Consider the following 26624-nt stretch of genomic DNA (forward strand, 5'->3'; position numbering starts at 1 on the left):
TTAACACATGCGGATACAACACGGCCGTAATACCTATATATCGGGTGTTGGATTAATTAGAGACGGCTGTCCCGCGAGGCGTGTCGTCTGTGACGATGTCGTGTGCATTAGCGGAATCAAGATCCGCGCGATTTAATTGCACTGGCTCGCGATCGTCAATTTTGCGCGATGGATTGCAACGACGGTCTCGATTTTTACTCCCGCGCGGAAATCGCGCGCCCCATTCGTTACGATCCGTCGGACGGTATTATCAAGCGGAAACTTCGACTGTTTTACTAATTTGCCTGTATTATCCATTTTGCTTTTCGTCTTGCGAACCGCCTCGCTAACTAACTTGACGATTACATTTTGTTGTGCCAAGAGCACACCTTTTTTTTAATCATTGGTCTACTAAATGGCTCCATTTCGATTTCCACATCTGATGATGCGTTTGGTACGTAAAATATATCAATCATCATATCGTAATGTATTAATCGGATATTTTCTCCGTTGTTCGTGTCAGAGATAAATAATATTGATGAATTTGAAATTGCGCGCATTGTCCACCACAATCTGGCCGACAGTTTCCGAACGGACGTTTAATTGTTCCCTTAAATTATTCCTTTCTAAATCTATCAACGAATGTCACTCGAAATGTTCCTTTCATATATATATATATCTTATTTAACTTATTGCATTATATCATGCGTGCAGAGATATTAACTCGTAACATTTTATGTGTCTCGCCTTGCACAAACGCTTAGCTGCTGCGATGAATAGGCCAGCGCGGACGCACGCTGCACAAGAGTTCAGCAGTATATTTTTAATTAAATGCGGTTTAGTCCACAATTAAATACTCTTCTCGTTAAACCCGTGCAGAACGCTCATTATGTCCAAAATGTAGCTCATTACATTTTTAACAAACTCTAATTTAGCCAGCCGGCGCAACATCTCTCTTCTTTTATATTCATTACTTGCAATTTATCTCTCATTCCTTTTTTGGCAATTATTACAAATCATTAATTTGTCTAAGAACGCTCGAGAGATTCATGAAAGCTGTACGAAAAATAATATAAAGCAAAGATTGTTTGTGTAAGATATCCCCTGCGGTTTGAAGAAATTTTGCTCTCGAAACAGTTTACATTTCATCTTCTTTTAAAACAACTCAGATTTATGAGAATCGACTTATTTTGTCAGAATAAATTTGTACAACAAAAAGGAAAAGTAATTATATATGTCGAGATTTTTTTGGTGCATTCGCAAAGTTTTCTAATTCTTCGAACGTTCAAATCGTGGATCTTGCCGTTCTCTTATCAGTCTCCCTTTCAGTCTTCCTTTCATTCCCTTTCAATCTCGACGTAATATTTTGTATGTTTATTACTACGATGATTATTATTGCCAAAGGTGTGCTTCCATGAATCGGCCAATAATTTGAACAAATGCGAAGTGTCATTCGGTCGAATGTGCACAAAAAGCCCCGCTGCTGGGTTAAATTAATAATTACTATTTACAGTTGCATGAGCATAATGAATAATTATGGATTATCGGCCGAGAATAACAATTTACGACTCATTGCGCACCAATGAGGTTAATTTCGTTGCAGCGGAATGCACCAGCGATTATTTATGTTCCTACATCTCCGCGGTAAGCAATAATATGGTTACACCATAACGAGGAAGATAATTTCTATTTAAAGACGTTCATTACCGATTAATTAATACCACGTTGAAAATCGACGTGAATATATATTTCTCAAATTTTTCGCAAATATCAATATATTTCGCAAATTTCCTCTCTCTCTCTCTCTCTCTCTCTCTCTCTCTCTCTCTCTCTCTCTCTCTCTCTCCCCCCCCTCTCTCTCTTTCTCTTTTTCTCTCCCTTCTCTGCAATGTGCGTTAAATAAGGATTATCTCGGAACTGAAAGGACAAGTAATCATTCGCTAAATCGAACACCGGGTTTAGGCTTCGAAAACAGCACTCGCGAGATTAATGCCGAATTCTACGCGCGGTATTCATACTTGCAAATGATTCACGATCTTCGATTGAGAACATATCTAATTATAGATTCGTGTTCAGGGACCATTACCCGATTATTCGACTGTTTCGTTCATTATGTTTTGTTAAGTACGTTCAATGGAAGACAAATTGCGACATTTCGAACTCGATGAATTTCAGAACGCAAGCAGTATCCAACAGGAAAATTTATCTCTCGATAAATGCCAGAGAACAATTTCTCCTGTCGGATGCAGGATGCGTTCTGAAATGCGTCAGGATAAAAGGAGCGCAGCCTTTCTTCCATTGATTGCACACAGTTAATACGCGATAACTTTACACGATACATTTTTTCATTTAATTTCCGCGTGTATTTCATAGTTTTCTTTTTTCAATATATTCGCTTACGGTAAATATTTATCGAATTGCTCTTTCGCGGGGTTGTTTCAACTCAATATTGACCGATACAGCGCGATCTTTCAGGAGTTACAGTAATACAATTTGAACGGAGAATGTGCGGAAACGTGCGTCAAATAGCGCGAAATGATCGCCGACGGAAATCTAATGAAATATTCCAAGAGCCAACGAAATATCTATATATAGCCGCCGGGCGCTAAAATAATAATTACTATTTGCAATCGCATAAGCACAATGAATAATTACGGATTGTGGACTGAGAATAACAATTTACGACTCAATGCGCGCGAATGCGGTTGATTTCGTATCGAGCAAGGAAGGATTTATTTACGTTCCTGTCAGATTGCACGACAATGAGAAGAATAGTCTCTATTTAAAGATGTTTGTTACTGTTGATTTACTAATGTATCGAACACTGACGCGAATTTTGTTTACGTCTCGCGGCTGCGTTCCCATAAACACGGGGTTTTAAATAAAAAGACAATTCGAAACCGAAAGCGAACGCGTTCGCTGGACCGAAACCGAGTTGAGACCGAGAGAGATCCCGAGGATGGGTGCGAACGCGTGCGACGAGAAGGGAGTTTGGAAACAAAGGTAGAAAAGAAAGGAGAAAAGGAAATGGATGCTCCGAGGTATGTGTTCTCGCGATGTTCTCATTTGCTGCCTTTCCAAATTAGAGGACGGCCACGTAACGCGACGCTGAGCAGTCTGAAACTAGCTGTTAAACCAATGCAAATTAGCGGAAGACAGGCTCGCCTACCTCAGAGTTTGTCCCTTCTAATTACGCGGAGGAACCGGCGCGCGCGTGCGCGCGCGCGCACGCGGAAAGCAAAGGCTTAGTCGAGTTCGTCGGGAATTAGTTATCACCCGGTATAGACGAGCGCGCGCGCGCGACTGCGTAAGGGACCGGGACGCCGTTTATATCCCGCTGTTTTGCTGCGAACAATAATTGCGCTTGCGACTGCAACTCACGATCGATCTCGGCGATAAGTCGCAGACGCGGTTATTTACGTCTAACGAGGGAATCGTCGGAGCCGATAACGCCGACGTACCCCCGATGAAACCTACGCCAAATTGCGGATCCCGGGCTTGACGAGCCTCAGTCCTTCCCACGGACAATTCGATTTCAAGCAGCCGGTTTTAAACGACGCTCAAGCGACCGAGCTGCTTCCCCTTCTCGGAAAATCCCGATCTCTCGGGGGAGATCGCGATTTTCCTCGGGTGAGATCGGCTTCGGGACGGCTCGCGCTTAATTAGGGGCAGACTCGCGCAAGTGACCGTTGTGGGCAGAAGAGAGAACGCGCGGGAGAAGAACTCGCTTAATACAGAGGCATTCTTCAGGTATGAATCCGCTTCTGAAGTTTGTCCAATGACAACATTTCTAACGTCCAAGAACGAAAAATGAAGAAGAAAGTGAGTGACTTTTTGGATAGAAAATTCCCTGCCAAATTCCTCTCTCCTGCTCTCTCTCTCTCTCTCTCTCTCTCTCTCTCTCTCTCTCTCTCTCTCTCTCTTCCCCCCCCCTCTCTCTCTCTCTCTCTCTCTTTTGTTCTTTCTCTTTCTCGTATTTGACGACTTACTATTTTTTTACATTAATTATTTTTTCCATTAGCGAAAAACGCGAGGGGTCGCTTTTATAATTCACTATTAGAAGGTAAATATCCATTAGCTTCGTCTGAGGTTATTTATGACTCGACCAAGTATACCACTTTCTCTCTCCCTCTCTTCCCTCCCCCCTCTCTCTCTCTCTCTCTCTCTCTAACAATGTCAGCCAATAATTTATTTATATCACCCATTACTCTTACCTCGGCCAACGATTTCACGTCGCATTTAATCTGGCATTGGATTTGGACGCTCTCCGGCGCATCGGACCGAGGGAAGATTAATTAGAAACGATCGTCCCTCAAGACACCTTCGCGACTTCGAGGGCTTAATCGCGCGCCAGCGATATGTCCCTTGACCCCTGATGTCAGGACGTCGGCGTCGCGTCGCGTCGGCCTAAACGCTCGATTCCCATCGATGCGCATTAAGTGCACGGATCGTGCAACGTTTAATGCACGTCCTACCCGCGTCAAATTAAGCGTCGCTACCGCCTGAAATTAATCCTGCGCCGTGTGCCGAAACGAAGGAGGGAGAGAGAGAGAGAGAGAGAGAGAGAGAGAGAGAAAGAGAGAGAGAGAGAAAGAGAGAGAGAGAGAGAGAGGGAGCGGAGGATGCCGTTATTATAAAATAACTCCGGCGAGAGAGAGAGAGAGAGAGAGAGAGAGAGAGAGAGAGAGAACCGCGCGCGCTTATCCCTTCCCTATCCATTATAATTTTCAACGACATTTTACATGTACGTAAAACGCGTCCGCGCGGAATGTCAGCTTTATCGAGTTGACGTGTTCTACCCTCACGTCGTCGAGAACACTTCCGCAAAGGTAGAATCTCACCCCGACAGATACTCTATGACGAGAGAATTATATATATCTGGCAAGAAATGAAACGAAACGAGGAATATCTGGCAAGAAATGAAATGAAACGAGGAAAGAGAGTGAGAGAAAGAGGGGAGAGAAGGAAAAGACGAACAAAAGTAACATTTTTTCCAGCCTTTTTCACGGCCTTTTCACTCATTTCATTTTTGCAGTCGCGTAACGCCGTTATCCGACAGCCGGCATCAAAAACATTCGAAATATTATAACTGCGAACGGAAGCCAAAAGAACGCCGGGCCTGTGAATATGCGCCGGGGTTGGTCGGTCGGTCGAGCTTTCGCGAGCGAGTCAATTATCAACTTTGAAATCGACGCTGCGACACCAATCAAGTTACGGCGGTGATGTTACACGGCATCGTCCCTTTGAAAAATGTAAAACGCATTCGACATTCGTGTTTGCGAGAGCTAAAAACCAGCGATGCGCTTCTATATTTAATTTGTTTTCACAAGCCGTGGCCCGATTTATGCAAATATGAATCTGCAGCCATACGCAACGAAACCCACAAATGCAGCGCGCAGCTTTTGATCTCCATTCGCCGTTCGGCCCGTAATTTCCAACGTGTTATTAACTGTTGATCAAAGAAAAAAAAGGGGGGTAAAAGGGGGGAAGAGGAAAGAGACGAAATTTCCACAATTAATGCCGCCGACACTTTCACGAAAGTGTTTTGCGCGCATTCCCGACGCATAATCGCAGCTGGGCAAAGTGGAATACCGCCAATGACTTATGTATGCAACTCGGCAGACGTGCATTTTCGTCGAGAGCTGGAGTTCTTCCATTCGAGATTCCCGATATGCGTTGCCGCGACGACGCATTGAGATCGACCTGTTATTAACGCACCTTCGACTAATAGCGAGTATTCAGCGTGTCTCCGGTAGCTCCCTCCCCCCCCCCCCGGTGGCCCCACGAAATGGCACTTTGACTGTTAATGACCGGCGCGATAATTTACGGTCGATATCTTTAATCGTCCCGAGAAGCCGCAGCTGAATTTAAAGGCCGAAAGTTCGTCCCGTGAAAAGGAAACGGCCGCGCATCGCGCGTCCCGAGAAACTTTTCCCTCCGCCATTCCGAATTTTCATCCCGTGTTTGGCGGTTCGTGCAATTCATCCAATGACACACATACACAGACGGCGGCGTCGCATCCGTGACAGACGCGCCGCTGGATATCGATGTTTTAAGTTAAATTTTGAGGAGAGAGGGGGAGAGAGAAAAAAAAATTGTTTATCTCTTCTTCCCTTTATTTCGCACGGAGCAGAAGCCGGGGAAACACCGACTCTAAATTGGTCACATAACTTGCAAAATAAAGTTTGCGCGAGCTTTTGAAACTAGTTGGCTAGCTAGTTTTTTAAACATTATGTAACTCGCCCGCAGTTTTCGACTACACAAACGAAGGAAACTTACATTTTAACTACGCAGACACACGCGCGCCGGGAAAATTTGCATTTTATGGCTATCACACTGCGTCGGACGGTGTACCCATCGATCGTATTAATATTCTTATGCATCCGACATTTGGTAATTTTATTATGTAATTACGTCGCGTACGCATTAGCCGCGACGTGTACGACGTATCAGTAATTTCGCGAAAATTTCAACGTCAAAATCCGCGTTAACCTCGGTCATCGCGGCGACAATGCAACAACAATTTCAACAATGACGATTTATTAATATCGGCGCGGAAAGGGCCGGAACACGGCCGCGAAAGGCCATAATTGGCAGCTGGCAATTGTGGAAAACGCGATCCACCTTCATTATTTTGACGTCTCGCGTAATTGGCGACGCGTCAAACGCACAAAACGCTTTTCAGTTCTTCGCGTTTAGACTGCAATTTAATCGAAACATCGTGCCTTATTAATGGCGTCCGAATAGAGAGAGAGAGAGAGAGAGAGAGAGAGAGAGAGAGAGGGAGAGAAAAAGAAAGAGAAAGGGTCAATGCCAGCACACAATTGTTGGTTAGTTCGCATAATTTGGCTTTCGTGAAAAATTCAAAATATATATTCAGTCGTAATTTATGCTTTAAGCGAAATTAATTGCGGCATTAATATTCGCACGACGAAGTGTGGTAGACGGCGATGAGTATAATGCAAAATCGATTGTAATAATACTGGTTCCATGTGCACGCCCGCAAACACGCATCTAAATTGCACGCGTACGCATTCTCCGTATCGTCTTTTTATCGGATGCGACCTACATTGATAATCAAACCACACGCATCTCAGGCGAAAATATTACCTGACGAGGCGGCGCGGGGATATAATTTATATGATTGAAAAAATTATTTCTATACTCGATACAAATATATTTATATACCCGAAAATTATGTCATATACTCGGGAAGAGAGACACGAGGAGAGAACGGACGTTCGATACACGTTGCACGGCGATTGCTCCGGCACTTTCGTGATTATTTGCACGGGAGTCGCCGGGCAAAGAAATCGTCGCCGCTTTCCGCGGTATAAACACAAAATGGAGAACTTGCGCGATCCGGAACGCGAGCCCGGGATATCTATCGTCGTCGTTGCCGTCGTCTCGTTTCATCGGCGATCTGTCTTAATGCGCATTTGCGCGTGACCGAGCGCACAAAACTGAATAAGCCGCGCGCGTTTCACTTGAAAGAAACCGAACGATCCAATTTGAATTTAAACTTCCCGGGGAATCTCCTTCCTCCTTCTTCGCCCCCTCTCCTCTCACCGCTCGTTCACGTGCGCCAGAAGAGAGCGGTAATGCGCGCAGCGGCGGACGCTCCGCGCGCTTAAAGGACGAGAAGCTCGATCAATAAATCGACGGGTTTTTCATCAAGGGCTAAACCGTCTCTCTGCCCCTTCCCCTCTTCCGCCTCTCATCCCTCGTACTCGCCGTCAGACAAACGTCGACCATTGGTCTTCCGATAGGCAGCTCTGACAATTATTTGTTTTCGCCGTGTCTCGCGCGGCAGCGGTGGCAGCGCGTTTCTTCCGCCCTTCCACCTCCCCCTCGCCCCTCGCCAACCTTTAACCCTTCGTTAGTCTTCAGCAACCTTTCCACGCCCACGGAAACTCATCGTCTGATGACTCGCAGCTTTTCGTGATTTGCGCGCTCGTAAAATCTCATACCGAGGAGAGAAGATTTTCATTTATTTGCTTTATTTATTCTGACTTCTCTCGACTCTGTTGACTGCCGCCGACACTTTGTTCTTTCGTGATACTTATATGTCCTGATTTCTGCCCTCGCGCTACTTCGATAAGATGTCACTGAAGGGTTTCTCCCGTTAATAAGTTGAATTGGATTGGACTGAGAAATGCTTCATGTCGCTAGAATTATAGCCATCCTGCTTCTCAGGACCGAATTCGGCTTGTACGAAGCCGGAAAAATTTCACTCGCAATAATTGTAAGTACGTAACGTTAACTCTCGTAATTGCCGTAACTGTAATTCTCTCGCTGTGCGGTTATACACCACAATTACAAATACCAAATATTTTTGTCTTCGTTCGCGGCGTCCATGATTTTATATCCCGCGGACCGTTTAATCTGGCATGGTCAATCTACCCCGCGAACGGGATGGTGGTGGCGTCCGGCGAAAAATGACGATGCCGAGCGCGTCGCGTCTCCACTTTATATACGCGACTCTCTCTCTCTCTCTCTCTCTCTCTCTCTCTCTCTCTCTCTCTCTCTCTCTCTCTCTCTCTCTCTCTCTCTCTCTCTCTCGGATATGCATGTATTCAGATTAGACAACGCGGAGGGAGCTCGAATTTGTCGGATAAATTCAGCTCCGGGATAGCGTGGCTGGAACCCGGCTCTCCCTCTCCCTCCCCCCCTCTCTCTCTCTCTCTCTCTCTCTCTCTCTCTCTCTCTCTTTCGTTCGCTCGCTCGTCTCCCTCCAACACTGGATTTCATTAAAATTCATTCGGCGCGGCAAGCTGTCACACGCAACACGGATGTACAGACGGACGCGCAAGCTAATAGACTTAGCCGGTTACTACAAAAAGCATCGGCCGTCTTCTCTCCTGCGTAAGCGCGGATTCTATCCCATGTGACCGTGCAAATTAAATACAAATAATGTATATTGTATACACGTACCGCGCGAGATCCGATCGATCGGAAGCGTCGTCTCGTTTGGCCCAACGGCGTCCTGCGATCTAGGTTAGCCGTTAGTTACCCATCAAATCAATCTTCCCCCGAAACGCGTAATTCAATCTTAGATTTGTACCTTTGTCTGCTAGGGTAACTGTATGTAGATCAAGCTGAGTTGAATGCGTTTGACGGCGAGCTTAGACAGCGCCGCAACTTTCGCCCCTTTCGCACTGTCCGGCAAATTTGCAGAGACGGTTACTCAAAACTCGACTCGGCTACTACGCGCGCGCCTGCAGCGCCCTCTGTCGCGCGCTTGTAAACGGCGCGCAAATCACGTTACTTATTTTGCACCGCTGATGCAAAATGCTGTCTTTTGCTCGAGTTATCAATTCACATTGATTCCTTTCGAGAACTCTGTCTCAAGCAGATTTTCGTGCGATGACCCTGAAGTTTACATGCGTAATCCTTCTCTCTTCATCAGTGTCGATTTCTCGCAGCGTCCGACCTGTCTTTCGACCAACCGAGCCTGCTTGGTCGCCTTCTGCGCCTGCGCGCACCGCGATCGCCAAGCGCGTCGAATCAATCTTTCATGAAGTATCAAGTGCGTGAGAACTCAACTGAAATATCCATGGCCTCCGTAATTCGCGATAATAAGGATATACGTAGATCCTTCGGACAAGCACGCAGGCAGCGATATTCGCAGTAGCTCAAACAGTTTTGGCTGGATGACGACAGCTTCCGGGCGACTTATCGCTTCGACTTTCAACGCACGGGGTCAATCGCATGTCTCAAGACGTTGGACTATCTTTGATAGTCCTCGACTTTACCCCGAGAAGAAAGGAATTTAATCCGATTAACATCTGGGACTTTCCCGATGAATAAATAAAACAAATAAATAAAGAACTTGGACGTACGCGGCGCGGGTAAGCTCCACGCAACATTGCGAAACCAAAACTGTCGGTCAGTGGTTTTCGATTCGCCTCTGTTTCTATTGCGGGGAATCGATGTTCCTTCTCAGCAGTAGACCGCCAATTTTGGAGACATTTATCGCCACTCGTTAAACCCCGCCGCGCCGTCCCGCGCGCCGTCTCTCCTTATTTCTAATTATTTTAACCCTAATAATTCACGTTTTTCTTCTTTCTCTCTTTCCCATCGGAAACCGTTAAGACATCGTCACAATGTATGCTCCGCCGGACAAAACCAGCCGGCCATATTTTACTATCGCAAGTATCACGATTTGCGCTCACCCCCTCGAAGCCATAAATAATATTTCTGTCGGTGGCCAGGTCGGCGTTTTCCCGCAATTATTGCGTCTCTCATAACCGACGTCATAATTCTATACCGTAACGAGGCCATTCGTAACCCTCCAATTCCACCTCCCTCTCCTCGTCCCGCATCCCCTCCCCCTCCCCGCCCTTCCCCGACCCACTCGCCACTTTTCCACTTCGTTCTGACATTTTTTACGCGCGTGCAACCTTTTATGAGTGACGGCAACTAATGGTGGCGTTGCAACAAACGGGCAGCAAAGCGATAAATAAATGTAACGGCGGCGACGAAATGATAACGACGACGATGATAGACATGTCTCGCGATCGCGATAAGGCGTATCTCGTTTGTCGCGCGCCGTTTGCGGATCGTACCGGCGGGACCGACACGCCCCGTCGCAAGCGGAACGACGACAGAAGGAGCGGGAGAGTGAGAGGAGGAGAGCGCGAGATATTAAATTAATTAATCAAGTCGACGAAGGAATAAGAATTGAATTACGTCACGGCGCATTATTTGCCGGGAGGTTCGCCATAGCGGAACTTATTGATACAAGATCCGCCCGACGCGCGCGCTCAACACTAACCCACTTACGTCTATCACGGCAATTAGAAGCCTCGCAGGAAATGGATCAGTGTCCGACATCATAATATCAATGTAATCGGACTTTTGTGTCCGCGAAAATGACCCGAATACGTTCTCCGATAATATTATCGAGTTGATTTATCACCATTCATTTCTCCAATTTGCAAGATCCAGATCTCGGCAACGCGCACGCCGCACGAATTGCTGAGGGTGGCGAATTGAAATTTTGTCAGCCGGATGGGGCTGTGTCACTCGTGAAAATTGTCAAAAGTGATCTCGCAGTCCGCCGTAAATCCGAGCGATATTGTCGTGAATTCGTTATCACGTGCGATTGTCTCGCGTGATCGCTCTCAGAGAGAGAGAGAGAGAGAGAGAGAGAGAGAGAGAGAGAGGGGGAGAGAGAGAGAGAGAGAGAGGGAGAGAGAGAGAGAGAGGGGGGAAGAAAAAATAAAGGAGAGCACGTGACAGATTCTCGAAATTGCTCGAAACGCGTTAACACTTCGCGCATCGGTGAAACCGATGAAAAGCAGCTCGAAGGGCGCGTTCATTTGGCAGTAAAAAGAAGCGCAAACGGAGGCATTTTGCAGGCTCCGCATCTCCGGTATTTATGGCAGCCGCGAGTTCCGACATCGTAAAATCGCGTGCGTGCATACCGCGTAGCGATATCCGTAAAACGGAGAACGCACCAACGAAATCCGTGCCGTGTATTACGACTGTCGTCTCCTGTTCGATGTCCCGTTAAGCATTTAACGGGACGCACGTATGTATGTGCTCGTTAACGTTCACAGATCGCTGACTGAGAATACTGCGGCTCGTATTAATAGTCGTTTACTTGAAGCTTGTTCCCCGTGAGATCAGGATATGAAGTTAGAGGTGTGAGGTTTGTACTGGTAATTTCTATTTTTGAAGTTTGAATATCGCGTGGAATACTCGGACTTGAATGAAGCGTTCTGGGTCTTTCGAGCGAATCATGGAATATGTAGTGACGTTGTACTTGTAATGGAGAATTCGATCGAAAAACTCTCACATCTAAACTTAAACGTATCTCCCTCCCCCCTCCCCCTTCTAGGCAAATTTCAAGAAACAACAATTAATACGAGCCCAGAACCATATGTGATTCTAATGACAGAGTAATCTTCAAATCTTTGTAGAGATATCTTTTTCTCTTTCTATCGCTCACACATCACATGAAACGCTTAACGTTCTCTTAACGCGTTTAATTTGATTCGATCACTCACTCCTTCATTGGATAGTTTTTTCGCTCATCAAGCGATAATAATAACAACCTAATTCGCATTCGATAATATTTAAATAATTGCCTAATTTCACTTACGTGTAAAACAACACGTAAATAAACGAACGCATTATTAAACGCGAGTCCCCTCATTCGATATCGCGATTGTATTGATTCTCCATTGAATTGAACAGCAGATTGGAGCGTATCGCATATTACATACATATAATTATTTTAGGCGCAGTATTAAATGAACTATCGAGGTTATGCGATATGTACGTTTAATATCGGCAAAGTGATGTTCTCTCGAAGGAAAAATCCCGGAGTAATTCGATCTTAATTTGAAGGGACCGCATTACCGGATACAATCTTGAATTATTCAAACGTAATTTATTTTACTGCGCGCCTCCACCTTCGAAGCTTTTAAAGCAACAATCGTCGCCGCCGCTGCTCCCTTAAAGCCGAAGCTTTCCAATTTTAGCGGAATCCTTCGCGAAACTTGACGACGACAACGCTAATTGGGACTTTAATTAATTAGAACGGTGAAAATAATAGACAATATATATATATATATGCGCGTCAACATTCTCGTAGCCGTTCTTTTATTTCGGTTAAGACTCTTTTGACAGATTTCTGGCTCTGGCAAATTTCGAGGCTCTCGGATTTTCTAAAGAAAACAAAAACACTCTCCTTGCATACGAATTCGAGTAGAGTTAAATAAATACGATCATAAACTGTTATCATCGATAAGTATTTCTTTATAAGGCGATGGCCGCTTGCAGAATGATGTCAACGAGAAACATTTTTTTCTTACTTTTACATATTTAATTAATATAATTTAATATGTTTATGTAATTTACGTATTGAACATATACGAAAATATTACGAGATACACACGACACGACACTGTGGCCGTCGAAATGTTATAAATTTATTATCGATGAATTTGGCGTGTACGAATGCTCAACGGTCTGTCATTTAATTCGCAACAAATACACTCGACTTATAAATCTGCCGCGAGCACAGGCATAATTTCTTTTACGAGATATTCTCTTTCCGTTGAACAAAGCGGGTAAGGCGTTTCGCTGGAGGAATGGAAATTTTTTCTTCATACAAAATAAAAGCGATACACGACGCCCCATTGCGCGGTCTCTTGTGCGTTCCTTTTTCTCTTCTTTTCTCCCTCTTTTTCCGTCTCTTTTTTCTTTTTCTCTTACATATCGCGACAAAGGGAAGCTCTCGGAGGAACACGCTCTCGCAGTGGAATTCCGCTAGTCTGCGAAACGCGTTTAATGCCGCGCGTTTATCCCGCCGCGTCTCTAAATGCACTTAAGAAAGCGCACTCGTTCGCGAATGCAATTTATTCGACAATTGCTCATTTGTAAGGTCGTCGATGACGCGATTGTCGGCGGAAAAGCGAGCGGACGGGTGAGCTGTGCGAATCGACACGTTCAAACGAGGGAGGGAGGGAGGGAGGGAGGGGAGGGAGAAGGAAAGAGAGAGAGAGAGCGCGTAACGCGCGTTGCCATTTGTTAATATACACGCTGTCCGTGCAAACACGTCGCGTCCTCGAAATTTAATTGGCCGACGTCTCTTTTAAACTCTCCATGTCAAATGCCGCTATCGACGCCGCTGATATATCGAAACACGCTCGTCGGCTCTCTGTTAATTTGAGCTGCCGCGGCCGAACGATACACAATAGTTCCGAGACGCTGCGTTTACCAATCTGACTGACACGCACGCACGCACGCACGCACGCACACGCACAAGCGCGCAGGCACACATTACCGTATGTATTTTGCAAAATGGCCCTGTACTTGCAGTTACTACGCGTCGACCGCATTTCCACCGCGCTTGGCACCACCGTTGAAGCGGCCGCGTCTGATGCCACCGACGCGGGCGCAGCATCCGAAACTGCAGAAACAGCAACCGACGGCGAACATCAGCACAGTGCCCGACTTGAATCAACTTAAAGTATACAGTAAGTGTTTCGCGCGCAACACGCGTCATCGGCACTCGCCGTCGCCGAGGGCGAGCGCGTTCCCGCGCGTTGATCCGCTTCGATCTCGAAACTCGGCTATGTGGACTGCGTCTCTTTGTGAGAGGTTTGCAGACGAGATGTGAAGGACAGCTTATGTACGAGGTTTGATAAAAAAAAATAACGAGAATTTTTAATTTTCTCGGAGAGCATTTGTTTAATCTTCAATGTTTATCCCATTTCCTTCAAAGTAGTCCCCCCAGTGATATTATACACTTGTACCAACGTGGTTTCCAGTTTGAGAAACACTGGTGGAACGCCTCTTCAGGTATCGTCTTGAGCTGGATCTGCGACTTCGCCTTCATCTCATTTATTGTTGAGAAACGTTGTCCTCTGAGTGTCCTTTTGAGTTTGGGAAATAGGGAAAAATCACAGGGGACCATGTCTGGAGAATAAGGCGGTTGCGGCGATTACAACGGTGTTGTGTTTCGCCAAGAACTGTTGGATAAGCAAAGCGGTGTGCTGTCTGATCCGACTGATTTCGCCGCACAAAAAATCGCCAAACGCACTGAAGTACGTCTTGCTCATTCGCTCGCCAAACTAACAAACTAAGCGTCGCAGCTGCCTGAAAATTGACACGTACGTCACCGGTAGTGCTATCAACGTACAGAAAAAGAATCAACTGAATCGACACGATACAGCGCGCGCAATTTCAACATTCTCGTTACTTTTCGATCAAACCTCGTATTACCCTCTCGTTGTCCACGGTCATGTTGTCTTTTCGTCCAGCTATCCCCAGTGGGAGTCAAGCATACGTAGACAAAGCTTTTGGCACAGGTCATCTTTTTCGGAGACAGTCTTCGCAGCCTCTTGTGGAGAACTCAGTCCATGTACACGACAGTCTATGTACACATGTACAGGGTGTCTGAAGACGAGCGGGAGAACGCTCGGGTACATAATAGGGATTAGGTGAAGCTTCCAATCTCTTCTCATCAAGACGTAAAAGTTTCGGTCATTGCGATAATTCAACGTTTCATTCAAAGTTATCGGAACAGATTTTACGTGGTTGTGTTGTGCATAATGCTTGTTGAACACAAAATTGTGTTGAATTTCGCGAGTGTTTTCCCGCTCTAACACCGGGTGTAAATTTATGCTTTGAAACCCCGAATTCGATAGTTCATTGTCTAAGAAGAACCTGTCTCTCTGCATTTCTATTATCAATCAACTCGACGAGACGATAATCGCAAGGTTTCATAATTTAAACCTCGTGCTTCCCCTGCTCCTCCTCGTCGGGCAAATAAAGATTAGGTTTAATAGGAGGTATGTTGTAGGCAATCCGGACATACTGATCTGCGGCAACTGCAGGGAGATGTTCACGGAACTCGGGGAGCTGTTGGAGCACAAGCGAAACTATTGCAAGTTGCGGTTCACATGTAAATGTCACACCTTCAACGGAGCCGCCCCAAGTATGTACTCGAAATAAACTTCGAAGCGTCTCCTTCCGGTACGTAAACGCGCTCCGAGTCCCACCGGAAGATTCCAGAATTAGTATGATTAATCTGTCCAGTTTATCTGCCCGTCGCTTTTACACGACGATCAGATTAAACAATCCGTCGACCTCGCTCGGCCGACTCGACAACTTGCCGCAGCCGTGGTATCGCTTTCGCGACACATCGCGATCGCAATCGCGATGCGCTTTGTGCAAATCAAAGGGCGGTTCTCATTTCGTCAAATTTTTATATGTGCTCCCTGCCAGTCCGTCTCTCTCCCAGAGATTGAGACTTTGTTCCATCACACACGGCGACTCCGAGTCAGACGACGAGCTGAAGAAAGGACGAAACGAGGCGAAATCGAGTACAAATCAATCTTCAATTGCCTTATCCTGACTCTTTCTAAAAACGATCTGATCCGTCTCACGTAAGAAAATTTCTTGGGATCTTTAATTTGCTTCAACTCAATTTAAAAAAATATATATTAAATCACTAGCTGGGAAATCCACGTAGATTCAGGTTTAATGCGTTTCGAACATGTAATTCTAAATTTGAAAAACGTCTTCCTGTTCTATTTAATCTCGCTAATGTTTCTCTAAAGATTTTCTCATTTTTATTTTATATTGAAGTGGAACAAACACATAACATGATAAAACTCTTTGCGTATTAACTCCGTGTATAAATATTTAAAAGATCCAAATGCACACGACACTTTCCATATTTTTCCTAATTTTTTATTCTTTTGAATTCTGGTTTGAATAGCTCTTAAATAGCTGGTGTGAAAGAGGGATTCATTAGATGATTCCACCTGAAAATAAAAGCACCGATTTTACTTATGAATAGAATCGAGTTCCACGATGTTCCTACTTCGCTTTTTAGACAAGGACGGGAAGTCGTGTTTGGGATAAGAATGGGATTCTCCGTCGGTGTCACAGCGGGGCAACTTATTTCGGGACGAGTTATTTCAGGACATTCCGATCGGAGTGTACGCCCCGCTCCCGGTAAAATTCTGAGAAATTTCCATGCGGGTTATTACGGAAACATTAGAATCAGCCGGGGGATTCGCTCCCTCTCCTCCGTTCGGAGCGGAGTAATTCGACGCGCTTTCACGATGCACTCTTTAGTATGTACCGCACGCGACGCGCCATGAAACTTGTCGGCAAGCCCGCGATTTATCCGTCGCACGATAAACGATCGCTAGGCGACAGGAGGGCGAGGGGGGAGTGAAGAAGTTCGCAAGATCTCGAGTTTTGTCTCGTATCGTCCGGCTCGTCGCTGCGCGACATCTCGACATCTTTTCACCGATTTATCGCCTTCATATGCGTACAGGAGACTCGACGACGTCGCTGCTCTGCGTCCTCTGCAAGCTCTCCTTCTTGAGCGCCTGGGAGCTGATGGTCCATGCACAGGCGGCCCACATGATCAACATCTACGAGCTGGGCACAAGAGCGCCCAGCCCGCCGCGAAGTCCCAGCCTGGACCAGCCGAAGGAGTCGTCGCCCTCCCCGCAGGATTTCCAGGTCAGTTCTCACTCCCCCTGCCCTCTCTCTCTCTCTCTCTCTCTCTTTCTTTCTCTCTCTCTCTCTCTCTCTCTCTCTCTCCTCCTCTTTTCGTCTCTCTCCTTCTCGAACATTTTGTCTTCGATGTTACCTTCTGTCTGGACTTCGCAAAAAATGTATCTATCTGTCCGTCTGATCTTATCATTTATGCCGGCGCCGCGCCGCGACATTTTGCGAACGGACCTCAAGCCGAAGAAGAACCAAGAACTTCCGGGGACGGCGAAGGGTATGACGTCAGAGCATCCCGAAGCTCGGGCTCGGAAGTTTCTTCTCGTCGCCGCGACCTACATATTTTCCGCCGTGAAATGCGATCGAAATTATCGGCCGTCTGTGTGACGACGCGTCGCGGCGCGATTTGTTTCGTGTCGCAAGTTATTTCGCCACCTGATTAATAAGCATCAATTTATTTCCGCATTTTGTATAATTATACGCAATTGCGTTATTATTTGTTTACACCGTGAACAACCACCCGCGGCGTGTCGGCCCGCGTGTTGTCTCGCGTTACGCGCAAATCGCGTAATTTTATATTCGTTGTTAATAAAATAACGCCGCGATTAATCGCGACACCGCGATTCCACTTGCATGGATCATCTCGAGTTTGGTCTATTTGTCAGCAACTAATTAACGAATTACCAGAATTGTTTTACCGCCGCCGCCGAGAGCGAGGGAGCGCGTGCGCGCATTTTTCGGATAATTAAAATGTGAATTTAACGGAAGTATTCGACTCTCTTCCTCTCTCTCTCTCTCTCTCTCTCTCTCTCTCTCTCTCTCTCTCTCCCTCTCCCTCTCCCTCTCTCTGCCCCCTTCTTCCTCACGAATGCGTAATTATCCGGCATGTTACGCGAGAGCCTATCGCAGCGCTGAAATAAGTAACATTCTCTCACTTTCGTTAATTAATTCGCGATCGAATGGCAACCGCCGATGAAATTACTAACTCCGATGCGACATCGACTCGCGACTCTCGCGGGTCCTTCGCGTGCACCGAATTAATTATTCTTCTTTAAACCCATCTCCCGTACACCACCCGCCTCGCGCCCTCGCCGGAAACGCGCGTGATTTTCTGTCACATTTATCGGCGCATTGCGCGTCGCCGTCGCGGGCCGAGCGACGACGAGACGTCGCGACGCCTCGCGCGTTGCCTGAGAGACACGAGATACATCTACATCTTCGGATCCACATCCGTGAACGACGTCGACGAGGACGACGCAGACAGTTCTTCCCGATGACGCTTGACGTACACAATTTCTACGAAGTTGTGGAGAAGCGGAGAGCGCGAGGGGCGCGTGCTTGCACTCAGCAAAAGCAACCCTAGTGACCGACGCGGAACACGTCGATTCCATCGAGGCTAACTCTGGGTTTGACGTATCGACAGAGAAATATATGACGAAGTAATATTTTTCCGTGCCCCCTCGGGTGATGGCATTTTCCCTTCACTCGCCCATCATCTCCCCTTAACAGTTTTCCCATCAACAGATACCAGCGGCGCCGAAAAATTCTACTTCTGACCCTTTTTTTTTCATTTATATTTTCTCTCTCTCTCTCTCTCTCTCTGCCCCTCTCTCTTTCTCCCTCTCTCTTTTTTTTTTTAATATCGCGGGAGCGCACAATTCCGTCGCGTTTCCCTCAGGCTTTCACCAGGTACACCTTCTGCGCCGAGGATAATGATGAGAGCGGGCGGTGATCTTTCGTACGAACTTTCGGTCGAATCTCGCGTCGCGCTGCGATTCCGCCGAATTCGACGCATCGCATGCCAACGGACAGGCAGAGTTCGCGTGATTTATTTATTTTCACGGGCAGCACGCTGCGAACGTAGCGCGTTGTTTGAGAACGAAGTTCGCTTTTCGAAACATTGTATTATTCTTCGGTGCTGGAGCTATCGCAACGGTTATTATAGGCGCGCGTCCGTTTGAATTTCCCAAAGCCGCCTGTCCAAATTTTACACTCGTGTTACGTCTTTGTCTCACGCGAGGAACAAAATCCTCTCTCTCTCTCTCTCTGTAGCGATAATTACGTCGCGTCGCGCTCATTAATTGACAAAGTCCCGCGACGTCGTTACAATTTCCCGTGGCGACCGCCGCGCCGCGCCGCGCCGCGCCGCGCGTTTCCTCGCGAGGATAAATGATCCCGCGTGATTGGGCCGACGGATGCACGTTCGTTAATCGGTTTTCCGTCTGCGATAATCTCCGCGCACCCGGCACTGATCTACGGGATCTATGACAGGAAATCAAGGCTACGGACTGCGAGGAGCGCGCGGAGGAGGAGGAGCTTGATGGACACGAGTTAATACCGTCCCCTGACAGTGGCAAGTCAACGGACAACGAAGCGGCTCTGTCGCCGATCAAGATTCGATCTGACGTCAACGGCTTGGATCACGAGGACTGCGACGAATTGATCCACGTAGAGAACACCACGCAGGCCTGCATCATGCACGCTCTCAGCATTGTAAGTAATTTGCCCCGAAAAGCGACGGGGCTCTTTTTCAAACGGAATCGATATAGGAATTGTTAGGAATATAGGATCGTTAGGCTCTCTCCGCACACACACACACACACACACACACACACACACACACACACACACACACACACGCATCCGCGGCCTCGCAAGATGCGTATGAATTCGAGCGGCGAGGGGTAAGCAAATCAGCCGAGAGCGGGAAGAACATGTATCTTTTTCTTTTTACACACACGAGGAAACATAGTCGATTTTATTATCGAGTTTATTGTCAATTTTCCCCCCGGCTTTTGTTATCCTTCTGTCCCTGAGGTTTTCTTGTCCTTTTGCCTCTGGAATTTTATTATCTCGGTTCTCCCCGTCACGGCTATATCGCGATTTCCTCCGCACCTCGCAATTTTCACAGCCGTGTTCCGCGCTCGTGGGAGACTCGCGGAGCGACGTAATCTTCCGATCCGCGAAGGAAACTCGCGCCTCTGTTTCGCGGGAATTTCGATAATTGCGGCTTTTCGTTTCGTTCGAGATTAAATGAGAAATAATAAGAAAGACGGACATATTTTTTTTATTCACCGGTGAGAATAGACCGCCGAGTGCTGGAGACGCACGCTCGGGTGTCAGAAACGGCGTCGGAGACCACCGTATCTCATCGTGAGGATCGTAAAGAGCATAAAGATCGTAATGGATCCAGCATGGCGGCCTTAATGACCGGTCCTATTCTCGCCGCACAACAGTTAAAAGCAGTCATCCACGATGGAGAATCGTTCTTCGCGGGTGCATATTAACGGCAACATCGTAAATCGGTGTTGTCGGCGCCGACAACGACGGCGACCACGACGACAACCAAGACGACGGCGACGACGGCGGGATAATGCTGTCGTCGCGATACTTTTTTGCCGCACGATAAATCACATCGCTCCGACTCCTCCGCCGATGTTCGCCAGCGAATCTCGAATTCACATCTCGACATCTCGCAATATGTCTTCTTGGTTTTTTCTATCTTACGTTGGAATTAATATACAAAGAATATAGATACTCAAAATGTTGCGAGTCTCTTGCATCTTTTCTTTCTTTTCGTTATCTTCGCAATATTCGTATAGAGATTTTCCTGTTTGAAATAGGGATTTTTGAGGGATTTTTATGCAGGGTCTTGGAACTGGGAAAGCGCAATCTTCTTCGTCTCAGAAATATACTGATAACGTATAGTTTGGAGCTTTGTAATGATTAAAATCTAGGCTGCAATAATTATCAAAATTATAATTGCGTGTTATCTCTGTTACAGGATTCGTCTTTAGAATTGAATTCTGATACGAGCTCGAGAGGGGCTTCTGGAACAGTAATGGCCTTGACCAATGGATCATTATCAGCAAAGGAATAAACGAGAGAAGAAGAGAGAAAGAGAAGAGAAAGAGAGAGAGAGAGAGAGAGAGAGAGAGAGAGAGAGAGGAGAGAGAGAGAGAGAGAGAGAGAGAGAGAGAGAGAGAAATAATTAAAAGAGAAGATAAATAGAATATTCATCGGAACGGTCTTCCCCGGCCAACCAACGAGACATATCGATCTCCTTTAAGGATAACGCACCCGTTTGTATATAGCTTAATTGCCTAACAAATTATTCAGGATCGCTAGATCCAGTGATCTATGCCGGCTAGTCGAGTATCGATCATCTTCCCGAAACAAGAGATATCGATTCCGTTTTGAACCTTTCACTCGCTCTTGCAACTTCGCTGAAAATTTTTGATTGAGGAAATTAACAAATTTGATTGAGGTGAAAACAGGATAACGTCAACAGTCGCACTGGGTTCGATCCTTTGAATCCTTTTTCGTTCCGCTCTACACATTCGTTTCACATCGTAAAGGATTTTTCTTCCATTCTTATGTCGATCGTAATTATCAATAAATAATAAACGAATAATAATAAATAAAGAAATTCTAAAAATGTAAGGATTCTCTGGAACTTTCCGACAAGTCGAGCGGATTTAGTTTCGAGAAATCGTATGTACTATCTTTAACACCATCCGCAGATTCGTAAAGCTTTAAAATATTGCCCAGTAATTATATTTATATTTGTTCTTCTTAAAAAATCCTCTTAAAATCGTTAACACGTAAGAGCTTTAAATTTTGTATAATTCTTGAATTTTTAGATTTTAAAATACCGTTTGTCTAGTTCCTAGATATTTGGATATTGCCGATTGCGAGATTTTCAATTCTCGCAATTGTACATTTTCTATAAATTCGTAGAGATCTTCGATTCGTGTATATGAAAATTATAAACGCTTGTTTCGTTGTCGTCTCGTTCGCGCGAAGTGTCGAAGATGAAGGTATTCGAAATTACGCGATATTAACCAAGAGGAATCATCGATAGATGAATTTAATGCTTCGGAGTGTCAGGAGTTATTTATTTACCAGTCATTACCTTACTGAGTTAACCACCGCTTACTTTTCTCCGACGATCTGATTTTGTAACACGCATCGATAATACCGGTAAATAAATAATCCTTGAATGTTGGCGAAATCGTTTGTTAAGAGAAGGACAAAAAAGATACGTCTTATAACTTCCTTTCGTAGCAGTCGCACATGTGTGTGTGCGTGTGTGTGTGTGTGTGTGTGTGCGCGCGCGCGCGCGCGCGCGCGTGTGTGTGGGTGTGTAGATTAAGTGTAGATTAAGTCACTTTAATTATTTATAAATGAACATATCTCCCGATACGAAGAATGCTGTCGGTGGCGTGTCAGCAAGTAAATTCTACAACACATATTTCAACAACGAGAAATCCCAAGCTTGCCGCTGTCGTCTGTGCGAATTTCTTTCGTCACTTTCGTCCTCGAAACACCACTGCGGAACATCGTGTGTGTTCGCGATGTGTATGCATATCTATCAAACATACCGTGATAATCAAAGCGATTGTATGCGCATGAGCGTCGAATAAATTATCAAACGATTAAAGCTACTTCGTTCTCAGTTGATTCTTCCTTGCGCCCGATGTCTCGCTGGTGGGTTCGCCATCGACAGCGCCTGTAGCATACGCATATCAAAGATCTAGACGTTTCATTTCTTGGTACAGCCTGTACAATTCATAAATGCATCACGACTTTGAGATAAAGCAAGAAAGAAAGAAAGACAGAAGGAAAGAGAAGACACTATCTTTACGACAGCCGGAAAAGAAAGGAAACAATCGGTCGAGCTTTCACGAGGCCTGACGCGGTTCTCTTCCTGCGTTTTTCTCTCTGTAAAACAAACAGAACGATATTTATTACGTCACGACTAGATTATAGCGACGAGAGTTATTTGTTTATAGCCCCATATATAAACAATGTTTTATGGATCATTAATATCTAAATAAAATATATTACGTCTTTTAAGGGTCGCTTTTCGAAATCTTTTCTCTCTTCCAATTCCTGAATTATGCTCACACACCATTGCAGCCGTTCCATAATTGAGGGGTCGAGGAACAACTGAGCGTCAAACTGAGTTATTTTGACCGTTTTCGAACGGTGTATTCATCACGATCGCGAGAAACACTCCGGCGATGATAATGCACGTCCTTCCGTTTCGGCTCATGAAATGTATTAGATGCAACTTGCACAATGCAGACAATTAGATTACGACTGCTGGGAGCTTGAGTTACATCGCAGTTTTTCCGGAAGAGTTTCAAGATCCAAGGATATATATATATTTAATGGACCTCTACCGTATATGAGAAATGGGGAGAGAATGCCATAGTAATGGCGTACTTCATCACACGGCCGACGTCGAGCAACAAACAGTCAGAAACGGCGCGCGCACGCGTTAAAAATTTCAGCCACGGTTAAAAATTTCTGGCAGTCGTCCCGGCGTTTTGTACCGACACGATGGAAGTACTACTGCAAGCCTTGGACGATGAAAAAAGGGAAAGAGAGAACAGTTCGCTCATGATCAGAACCCGCGAGAGATTCGCTCGATCGAAAACAACGTTGCCTACTTGTTAAGCACAAAAACCTTGTCTAAATTCTAGAAAATCTAAGAAAAATCCTGTGTTTTCAATCGCTTGTGATCCAGGAGGAATCACACCTTCGAGAATTTTGTTTCGACTCGACGTCGGTTCCGAGGAATTCATGGGTTGAAGAATGAACTCGCTGATAGAAGACATCATAAAGTATACACAGTGTCCTAGTAATCGTGACTTTAATTTCACCGAGAGCAAATTACAGCAATTCTCGGGGTAATTTAAAATTACGTTTTAGCTGCAAAAATATATTATGTTGAAAATTGAAAAGTCGCCGTAAATAATGACTTCCCTCGAGATTTTCGCCAAGGAAAAGATCCGCGCTGAAATTTTTCAGAAAGCCTCTCGGTAAAATTAAAGTCGCGAGTTCTGAGACACCATATATATGTATAATATATACAACGTACACAATATACATGCGTTATGACGTTCTGCCATTTGTCTGGGGCAAAAAAGGGAGGAAAGACGGAAGGAGGAAGAAGAGGGACGTTCTTGGAGGAAAACGAGCCACGCTAGATGCTTGGTTTTTAACGAGTAATTAGCAGGCAACGTCTGATTGCGACTAGTTTTAATGACGTATAAAATGTGCCAAAGGGAAAGAAATCCCGACACGGTTCTTGACACGTTGTCTCTCCTGCCGGCACTTTCGTCCTTTCGAGGCGACGCCTAATTACCGTGGAGTATTGCAGCGTCGTAGGGGAATTACGCCGCTTTCCGTGGTCGTTCCCCTTCAACCGAGAGAGCCTCGTTACCCGAAGACTTTACCACCGTCCCGTCAACCTCTCGACTTTTCGTTTAATAAGTCCGTTGTTCCCCCAATTAGGCGGCACCTGCCTCGCTCGTGATTTCATAAACAGCGGAATTCTTTCCGTTCGAACTTTTCGTACACGCGCGCGCGCGTTCTCTTTGCAACAGTCTCGCCGCGAACGAACGACGCGCTTTCAGTCGCTCGTCAAAGTAAAGACAAGAAGGTGGAGACAAAAAATCACGCTGAGAAAATTCTACACGAGAAATATGACTTCGTCTCGAGGGGGTGCAGAGGAGCGCCGAGGAATTTCGCTGCGGAACGATATGCTTAAGCGAGAGTAGACGAGGCGCAATGACGACGAGATTCCTCCAAATCATAGACGAAACGTAGGAGGTCGAAGCTATTTTCAGACTTTGATAATGTACTTGTGGTAAGACAAATAAACCAGGTGCACCATGACTTAATTCACATCACGCGGCGAGCTACGCTCGCGAGGAGACTTTCGGCAACCCGGAAATCCAACGTGATCTTTTGTTCCCGCGAGCGGGGAAAAGCGAGAGCTACAATATTCCCCCCTCATTTTTCTCCCCTCCGCGAGTGAACGAGATCACTTTTAAATGATAAGAGGAGATAATATCCACTGGGACACTTTTTTTGTATACAGCTTCTTTATCATATTTTTAGAAAGAGCTCGCGCGCTCTCTCCCCCTCTCGCTCTCTCTCTCTCTCTCTCTCTCTCTCTCTCTCTCTCCCTCTTTGTTTGCTTCTGCCTTCGAGAAGAGGTATTTTTATCTTTTATGTATTTACACACACGCATCTAACGCAAGTGAGTTTAGGCTCAAATTCTCTATTCACGACCGTAAATTCACAGGTAAATATAATCACGCGACTTTAATTCGTCGACTCCTCCCCCTCCCCCTCCCCCTCCCCCCTCCCCCTCCCCCCGAGAGATTTATTTAAATAATTCGGCGTAAATAAAGTCGCGAGCAGCCACCTCGGGTCTCGGGTCTCCCCGCCCGAATACGGGCGAGATAGTTACGAGCAGATTTCGAGCCGATTTTCGCAATTAGGTCGGCGCTCGAGGCGATTACGAAAGCAACTAGGAGTCTGTTCGGTCTCCACCGTCTCAACCTGTCGTATTCTGTTTGCGGATTCTGCCGGAAGAACACAAACTTAATGTATGTGCAGTTATTGCCAATCCGCAGCGTACCGATCGTATCTGTTGCCAAACTGCTGGCATAACGCAATCGTTTAAACGTCCGCTTGAGAAACAAAGGATGTTTCAGGCAGCTTCTGACTCCGTCTATACTCGGTGCGCGACGTCACGAATGCCATCACCACGTCGGAGCAAGTCTCCGAGAAAGCCGAGGACATTCCTGATTCCGGCTATTTTATGCTCATTCCCTTTCTGCTTTTTCCTCGTGCGCAATATAAAATGTCAGATTTTACTTTTCCCCAGGTGAGCTTCTTTTTTGTTACGTGCGCGATAAGACGCAAAGTGTAAAATCAGAAACTTCACCTCCTCCGGACGAGGTACTGCAAAGGTTCGAAGACATCCTTCGATATCGGTTGCAACGCTCTCCTTTCCTTCCGTTCTTCTCCTTTACGCGGAATATCGAGTCACACGTTGCATTTTCGTGTGTATTGTATGACCGCCGCAGCGAAAGTCCCTCTTTGCATCTTTTCTCCGCGCGGTCTCCGGATCTCCGACGCGGTCCGCGTCAATCGACAAAGCGAAAACGTGATATCCGCCCGAAACTATCGTTGAAAATAAACTTTGCCGCAGCGTACTCACTGCCTTACCAGCGGTTGCTTTAAATAGAGTCGCTCCGGTATCGACGAGACGTATCAGGTGTTCTCATGGTTTGAATCGCGAAGCGGAGAGTACAAGTCTCAAGTCCTTCTCTCCACCGGCGTCTCCTTCCTATTCCATTTCTCGTTACGAACTTGCTTGAAGCGGAGCGACGTTTGTTTTCTCATTCATCGCGTATCGTTACAAGACTCAATCTCAAATCTGCAGAACGACCCGACCGATCGGATGCTGCTCGGGCGATTATATTGATTCGCTGCTATGAAAGCACCTCGTCTCACGTAATTCATTTGCGTTATAATCACGTTTAAAATGCAAAGGACACGGCAGCCTTCGCTGATGAGACGCAAATCCCACGACTGAGGGCCAGACGACTAAGGGCGCACTGAGACTTCGTTCGATCGCCTTCGCGAGCTTGCTCCGCAGGAAGATCGATGAGGGGAGCGGCCGCAGGCCGCGAGGGCCACGAGGGCTGCGAGAACACTCCTCGTGAGATTTCCCGTCGCGTCGTCCCTATCGAGATGTCTCTGTACTGCACTCCGCTCTCGAGGGATTGTACACCTTACTTTACGTAATCCCCGCGCTTACGCGCCTATACGTGGGAAAGCAAGGGGTACTA

At 46.1% G+C, this 26624-nt stretch overlaps 1 protein-coding gene across 2 annotated transcripts in view; it reads left to right on the forward strand.

Annotated features, from left to right (window-relative positions):
• The window catches only part of LOC105184251 (uncharacterized), a 255175-nt gene extending 234264 nt beyond the window's left edge, over nt 1-20911 (forward strand). For both annotated transcript variants that reach the window (XM_011142934.2, XM_011142936.2), the window contains 5 exons: nt 13813-13970; nt 15299-15433; nt 16787-16977; nt 19237-19458; nt 20750-20911. In XM_011142934.2, coding sequence (XP_011141236.1) covers nt 13813-13970; nt 15299-15433; nt 16787-16977; nt 19237-19458; nt 20750-20845 — 802 coding nt within the window. In that variant the 3' untranslated portion in view covers nt 20846-20911. The remainder of the gene's footprint in view (nt 1-13812; nt 13971-15298; nt 15434-16786; nt 16978-19236; nt 19459-20749) is intronic.
• Nucleotides 20912-26624: the final 5713 nt, after the last annotated feature.

This window comes from Harpegnathos saltator, unplaced genomic scaffold (assembly GCF_003227715.2).
Source record: "Harpegnathos saltator strain DR-91 unplaced genomic scaffold, Hsal_v8.6 scaffold425, whole genome shotgun sequence".
NCBI lineage: Eukaryota > Metazoa > Arthropoda > Insecta > Hymenoptera > Formicidae > Harpegnathos > Harpegnathos saltator.